This window comes from Rhinopithecus bieti, unplaced genomic scaffold (genome assembly GCF_001698545.2).
Source record: "Rhinopithecus bieti isolate Rb0 unplaced genomic scaffold, ASM169854v2 scaffold_23816, whole genome shotgun sequence".
NCBI classification, from domain to species: Eukaryota; Metazoa; Chordata; class Mammalia; order Primates; family Cercopithecidae; genus Rhinopithecus; species Rhinopithecus bieti.
In genome coordinates this window covers 824,638-831,269 of record NW_016811019.1, presented here as the reverse complement: position 1 = coordinate 831,269, position 6,632 = coordinate 824,638, and the positions used below count along the sequence as shown (strand labels likewise).

At 49.2% G+C, this 6,632-nt stretch overlaps 2 protein-coding genes and 1 pseudogene across 3 annotated transcripts in view; 1 reads left to right on the top strand and 2 right to left on the bottom strand.

Moving 5' to 3' along the window:
- The window catches only part of UBXN2A (UBX domain protein 2A), a 63,640-nt gene extending 58,542 nt beyond the window's left edge, over nucleotides 1-5,098 (bottom strand). Inside the window, exon 1 of one of the 2 annotated variants that reach the window (XM_017893340.1) lies at nucleotides 4,867-5,098. The gene's annotated coding sequence lies outside the window, so the exon portion shown is untranslated. Of the gene's footprint in view, nucleotides 1-4,659; nucleotides 4,798-4,866 lie in introns of those variants that run through there. The other variant, XM_017893343.1, reaches the window with a different exon arrangement.
- LOC108543030 (succinate dehydrogenase cytochrome b560 subunit, mitochondrial-like) lies at nucleotides 833-1,697 on the bottom strand (annotated as a pseudogene).
- LOC108543008 (uncharacterized) lies at nucleotides 4,519-6,395 on the top strand. Its single transcript, XM_017893319.1, has 3 exons — nucleotides 4,519-4,528; nucleotides 4,616-5,279; nucleotides 5,908-6,395. The coding sequence occupies exons 1-3, from the start codon at nucleotides 4,519-4,521 to the stop codon at nucleotides 5,912-5,914; spliced, it is 681 nt and encodes a 226-aa protein (XP_017748808.1). The 3' UTR covers nucleotides 5,915-6,395.
- The last annotated feature ends 237 nt before the right edge of the window (nucleotides 6,396-6,632 follow it).

Genomic DNA, 6,632 nt, shown 5'->3' with positions numbered 1-6,632 from the left:
GACACTTAGGCAGAGACTGGCAAGGTTACTTACTGAGTCACTCCAGGGCTGACCAAGACATTCTCATTCCAGGACATTCTCATTCCAGGGCTCCGTACTGAAATGTTATGTTATGTCACAAAGGCCCCCCACCCCGTTTTTTTAAATAAGTATTTTAATTCAATTTCAGAAAAAAATGGTACATGACTTGGATGAGAAAGCATAAAATTAAGAGGCTTTTCTGGAAACGCAAGAAAAAGAAATAACCTTTAATATATTCAATAATTTTCTGGATCTTTCTCTTGTGTCAAAAGCTACATATTTTCTCCTCAAAGCAGCTGCTCCAAGAACTAACTAGCCCTCTTTATCTCTCTCTAGCTGGGATAGACTAATTCTGCTCTACTCCCACCTCTCTTCTTTCAGTAACACTGTGTAGGTGTTAATGGCCTGGCTCTCACCAATGAACAGAATTATCCTTTAAGCCAGCAACTCACAGGCAGTGCCACCCAAAGCCTCACCCCCAGTCCCCAGGGCAGAAGCCACAGAGCTGGCATTGTTTCCAATATCCCAGGAAGAAGGAGCCAAAAGCTGACCTTCAGCACAAATCAAAGCCCAATATGGAGAGAGAATAACTGCTTCTAGGCCCAGATTAGGCAAGCTGTGGGCAAGAAAAAGGGAGATTTGCAGCCACCCCATCTTTAGAAACAAGGGGAAAACTAGACCCTTTTCCACTATTATGGTATAGAAGGTACTCTACTGTTCCAAGGAGATCTGAAAGCACAAAAGGATCTAAACAAATAAAAGAGAACTTTTCCCAGGCTGGAGACAAGAGTGACAAACAGAAAGACGGGTGAATATAATAATGTGTAGGAAGATGATGCTGGAAACCTCAGCTCTTCACACAGCTGCCAGCCCTACAAATAACACAGTAAGAAAAAGGACAACCACTCCAGACTGGTATAGCTGGGGAATCTTCAGGCCTTTTCCTAGGTCCCACATCAAGTGTTGGATCCCATTCCAGGTATGATACATGAGAGGGAAGACGAGTGTAAACTTAGTTGTGTCGATCAGTACTGGCCCCAGACACAGGGACCAATGAGTTCCAAATAAGACTCAAAGTTCCCAGGGAGTAACAAGGTCAACATGCCAAAAAAAGAGATGCCCGCACTCAAAGCAATATCAGTGCCATGGTGGCAGATGGACATTGCCGTGGGAAGAGACCAACTGTAGATAGTGACGTGGGGAGATACGGGATGGCTTGAACCTGCGTTCTCTTTTTTTTTTTTTTTTGAGACGGAGTCTCGCTCAGTCGCCCAGGCTGGAGTGCAGTGGCCGGATCTCAGCTCACTGCAAGCTCTGCCTCCCGGGTTTACGCCATTCTCCTGCCTCAGCCTCCCGAGTAGCTGGGACTACAGGCGCCCGCCACTTCGCCTGGCTAGTTTTTTGTATTTTTTAGTAGAGACGGGGTTTCACCATGTTAGCCAGGATGGTCTTGATCTCCTGACCTCGTGATCCACCCGTCTCGGCCTCCCAAAGTGCTGGGATTACAGGCTTGAGCCACCGCGCCCGGCCAGAACCTGCGTTCTTATTCCAGAACCACTCCATCTCTTCTTTGGCCGTGGTTCCCAAAGGAACAGCATTTCTGATACAGAGCTGAGGACTAAAGCAGGCTCAGAGGCAATTATGACCCCAACATGTCTCAGCAAGAGTGCAGCCATCTTGGGTTCCGGTCAGGATGGAAGTGCAAAGCCCATTTTAAATACAGTCTCCCTTAGCTGGGCGTGGTGTTTACGCCTGTAATCCCAGCACTTTGGGAGGCCAAGGCAGGCAGTCACCTGAGGTCGGGAGTTTGAGACCAGCCTGACCAACATGGTGAAACCCTATCTCTCTCTACTAAAAATACAAAATTAGATGGGCGTGGTGGTGCATACCTGTAATCCCAAATACTTGCGAGGCTGAAGCAGGAGAATTGCTTGAACCCAGGAGGCAGAAGTTGCCATGAGCCAATATTGAGTCATTGCACTCCAATATGGGTGGCAAGAACAAAACTCCATCTCATATAAATAAATAAATACGACTCCTTTTGAAAACCTTCCATGATTTCTCCAATAGGTGTGAATATAAAATTATTAACATGAGAGGAGATCAGTTAGGTACTCTTAAATTTGCAATGCCTTTATTGCCACAACTCTAGTCCCAACCACCATCAACTCTAGGTGGTCTCCTCATTTCCATTCTTTTCCCCATCCAATCCAGTTTCTACACAGTAGTCAGGACGACTCTTTGAAATAAAAAGTTGGCCAGTTACCGTGGCTCACGCCTGTAATCCCAGCACTTTGGGAGGCCAAGGTGGGCGGATCACTTGAGGTCAGGAGTTCGAGACCAGCCTGACCAACAGAGTGAAACTCTGTCTCTACCAAAAGTACAAAAAATTAGCCAGGCATGGTGATGCATGCCTGTAATCCCAGCTACTCAGGAGGCTGAAGCAGGAGAATCGCCTGAACCCGGGAGGCAGGGTTGCAGTGAGCAGAGATTGCACCATTGCACTCCTGCCTGAGTGACAGTGCGAGACTCTGTCTCAAAAAAAAAAAAAAAAGAAAAGAAAAGAAAAGTTGTTTGTAGGACTTATCCTGCTGTAATTTTTTTTTTTCTGAGTTAAACCTTTAAATGACTTCCTATTACTGTTAGAATAACGCCCAAGTCATTTGGGTAATATTACAGGAAAGTTCATTGTACTGTTTTCTCCCTACATTTGAGTGGTTTGAAAATTTTTCTATTAAAGCTAAAAAAAAAGAAAAAGAAACAGAAAAAGCTGGTCCCAAATCCTTAACATTGCTTAAAAGGCCCTGTATCAGCTGGGCGTGGTGGCTCACGTCTGTAATTCTAGCACTCCGGGAGGCTGAGGAGGGTGGATCACCAGAGGTCAGGATTTCGAGACCAGTCTGGCAAACATGGTGAAACCCCGTCTCTACTAAAAATACAAAAATTAGCCGGGCATGGTGGCGCTCTAGTTCCAGCTACTCGGGAGGCTGAGGCAGGAGAATCGCTTGAACCCAGGAGAGGTTGCAGTGAGCAGAGATCGTGCCACTGCACTCCAGCCTGGGTGACAGAGTGAGATTCTGTATCGAAAAAAAAAAGCCCTGCATCATCTCTCTGGCCCTAACCTACTTTATCAGAGCACCCTTTTGCTTCCCACACACCAACTGCTGAAGTTCCTGAAATGACCATCTTCCCTAGCCTCCATGCCATCTATTTCCTTTGCCTTTCTTCTCTCCTTTGGGAGTCCTCTTCCCCTAATTCCTATTTATCCCTAATATCTGAGCTCAAAGATTACTTTCCTAGGAAAACCTTCCCAGCCGGGATAAGTCCCCCTGTTACCTTCTCTCACAAACAACTTACATTCTTTGTTTTAGCCTCTGTCTTGGCTTATTGGCATTTATTTGTGTGACTATTTATTTTATTTTATTTTATTTTTTGAGATGGAGTCCCGCTCTGTCACCCAGGCTGGAGTGCAGTGGCACCATCTAGGCTCATTGCAACCTCCGCCTCTCGGGTTCAAGCGATTCTCCTGCCTTAGTTTTTTCTGAGTAGCTGGGATTACAGGTGCCCCCCACCACACCCAGCTAATTTTTGTATTTTTAGTAGAGAGAGATGGGGTTTTACCATGTTGGCCAGGCTGCTCTAGAACTCCTAACCTCAGGTGATCCGCCCACCTCAGCCTTTCAAAGTGCTGGGCCATCGCTCAGGGCCCTGATTATTTTCTTAATATCTGTTTTGCCCAATGACACTGTACAGTCTAAAGGCAGAGTCTGTAACTGTCACTATCAAATCCTTAGCACTCAGTACACAGTAGGTACTAAATTTTTTTGAATGAAAAAATATTAAATCAAGTCTATGCTAATTATTATTATACATTATTAAATTAAAATGCAAGTAAAGCACCCTCCACAGTGCCCAGCTGAAAACAACTGCTCAATAAGTGTGAGCTTTCTTTAATACCGGGCTGCAGTCAGCCTCATATCATTAGTGTGCTTAACCACTCCCTCTTTCCGCACACATTTTTTACACATTTTTGGACTCCACCAGTGCCTAGCACTAATGTTAGTATTATACAAAGATACTCTGAGTTCACTGAATTTAACTGCCTTTTAAATAAATCCGACTTCCAGCATATTTAGACAGAAGACACAATATGAATTTTTAAAGAGTTTGCCCCTAAAACAAACTACAACCGGGCAGACTTCATACAACCACATTCTTTTCTGCATTCGCATCAAAACAAATCCGCAGTTTCCTATCTTTACTTATCTCAAATTACGTACATAGGAACCAACGCTGGATTCCACACGAACATTCATCATTGCTGCCAAGTAATAAACTCTTTTATTACTGGCGGCGAAAAGGGGAAAAAAAAGGCACAAAGAAGAAAATAAGGAAATGTTAAATAAACGAACACCAGGCCTTCAAAACATCAGAGAAAGTGAGTTGTGGGAGACGGGTGAAGTCACTAATAGGCATACTTCGTATCACTGGACCGCGATGGTGCAGCGTTCGCCTTTGAAAATAGAAACATTGTGTAGCGCATAACTTCAAGTTTCGGAACGCCCTGCGAGAGAACCGGGAGCTGTGCCTTCAGCTAGCTCGCGAGTCAAGCCGCAGGGGCTCGGGGTCGCTGCTCACCTGGACTGGGCAGGAGCCTGGCCCGGGCTCCGCCGCCCGCGCCACTTCCCGAGTCGCAAACGCGCGGCCCTCTGGAGCGAGACTCCCCCGACAGCGACGATCCGCGGCGACCCGGCCACAGGCCGCAACCCCTCGGCCCCACTCGGCAGGCGGCCGCCCCGCCCCGCCCTCACCCCGCCGGACGCGGTGCGGCCCCGAGACGCTCACCTCCGGGCACGGCCTCCTGGCTTCGGCCTCACTCAGCTTAGGCACCGCGGGCACCACTTGGCCGCGGGCTCCGCTTGGCTGGAGCCCTTCAGATCCGGAGCGCCGCCGCCCCAGACCGCCTCAGGTTCCGCGGCCGCGCCGCTGAGATCCCGCCAGCCTCTCTCGGTCTTCTCCAGGCGCCCAAGCGCGCGCCGACACCGGCTCCGCGCAGACCCGAGGAGCGCGCGCGGGCGCGGGGGCGCGCCGAGGGGCGGGGCTTGTTGCGGCCGGGCGCTTCAGGTCCCGGCGGGAACTGCGGTAATGGCGGCCTCCCCTTCCCGCCACGGTCCTGGCCGCTGGCTGCCTCCCTGGACTGGGGAGAAGCAGGCAGCTCGGTGTGTGCTCACCAGAGAAACCAGCTTGTGCTTACCCAGGTACCTCCTCAGCCTCTGAAGCCGTGGAGAGACATCCCTGTATTCTGACCATGTTGAACTTGACCTGAGCCCTGTGGCCCTGAACAGCGACGTTGAAGAAACCCTCACCCACCTTTGTGTTCTTTTCTTTCTTTCTTTTTTATTTGAGACGAAGTCTCGCTCTTATCCCCCAGGCTGGAGTGCAACGGCGCGATCTTGGCTCACCGCAACCTCCGCCTCCCGGGTTCAAGCGATTGTCCTGCCTCAGCCTCCTGAGTAGCTGGGATTACAGGCGCCCGCCACCACGCCCAGCTAATTTTTGTATTTTTAGTAGAGACGGAGTTTCACCATGTTGGCCAGGCTGGTCTGGAACTCCTGACCTGAGGTGATCCGCACACCTCCGCCTCCCAAAGTGCTGGGATTACAGGCATGAGCCACCGCGCCCGGCCCCTTTGTGTTCCTGAAAGGACTTACTACACGCAAACGCCCTTCCGCATGTGACTTAGTCACGACTCAAGGATGCCCCCGTGGTTAGCTGTGACAAGGTCAGGCCCAGACCCTCTGAATTCCAGTTCTTCGCCTCACAAATGGTTAGCTGACCTGTCTGTACTCACAATGTGGACAAATCCCGGCTGCCTTGACTTGACAGGACTTGAGTGAAGCAGCTCTCCCCGGGCCTCTCTACACGGTGACCGAGCCTCAGCCGCAGCCAGCGCGCAGCCCTCCTCATCCGAAAATGGACGGACCCCAGGGAAAACTATCTGTGTAGTCTCATCGCTGCTACCTCCATTCTTCTCCCCACTTCCCCACACCCGGGTCTTTCTAGCCCTGTTCACTCATCTCTGTAAAAAGAAAGCCCTTTTCTGCCTGACTCAGGAGATCGCTGCAGATCTCACGGTTGGAGAGTTCTCCCGATTGCGGTAGCCTCCCACAACCCCCACTCTCAGTTGCAATAGTTTCTTTCCCTTTTCTTGGATATCTTCCACTGAACTCTCTCCTTACGTATATCCAGATTTGTTTTTTATTTTATAGTCCAGCATTCTCCCTATTGCAACAGTCCTTCTTCCTATTGCAATAGTTCTCCGCCCTTATTGCAATAGTCCTTTTCCCTCCTGTTGCAATAATACTTTCTGAATAAAGTCTCGGTTTGCCTAAATCGGGATTTATTTGTAAGTCTTTAGCGCTGGGACTCGGATTGAGATTGATCCTCACCTACAGACTCATGCCGTTTCCCCCACCACCACCTCCTTCATCTCCTGTTCAGCAATTTTGGGAGCCCGTGGTGAGTTCAAATCTCACTGCTCCTGAGACGGAGTCTGTTGAAGCATAATAAGGAGTTAAATTGATCCCTTTGGGCAAAGAGACTTTTCTTTG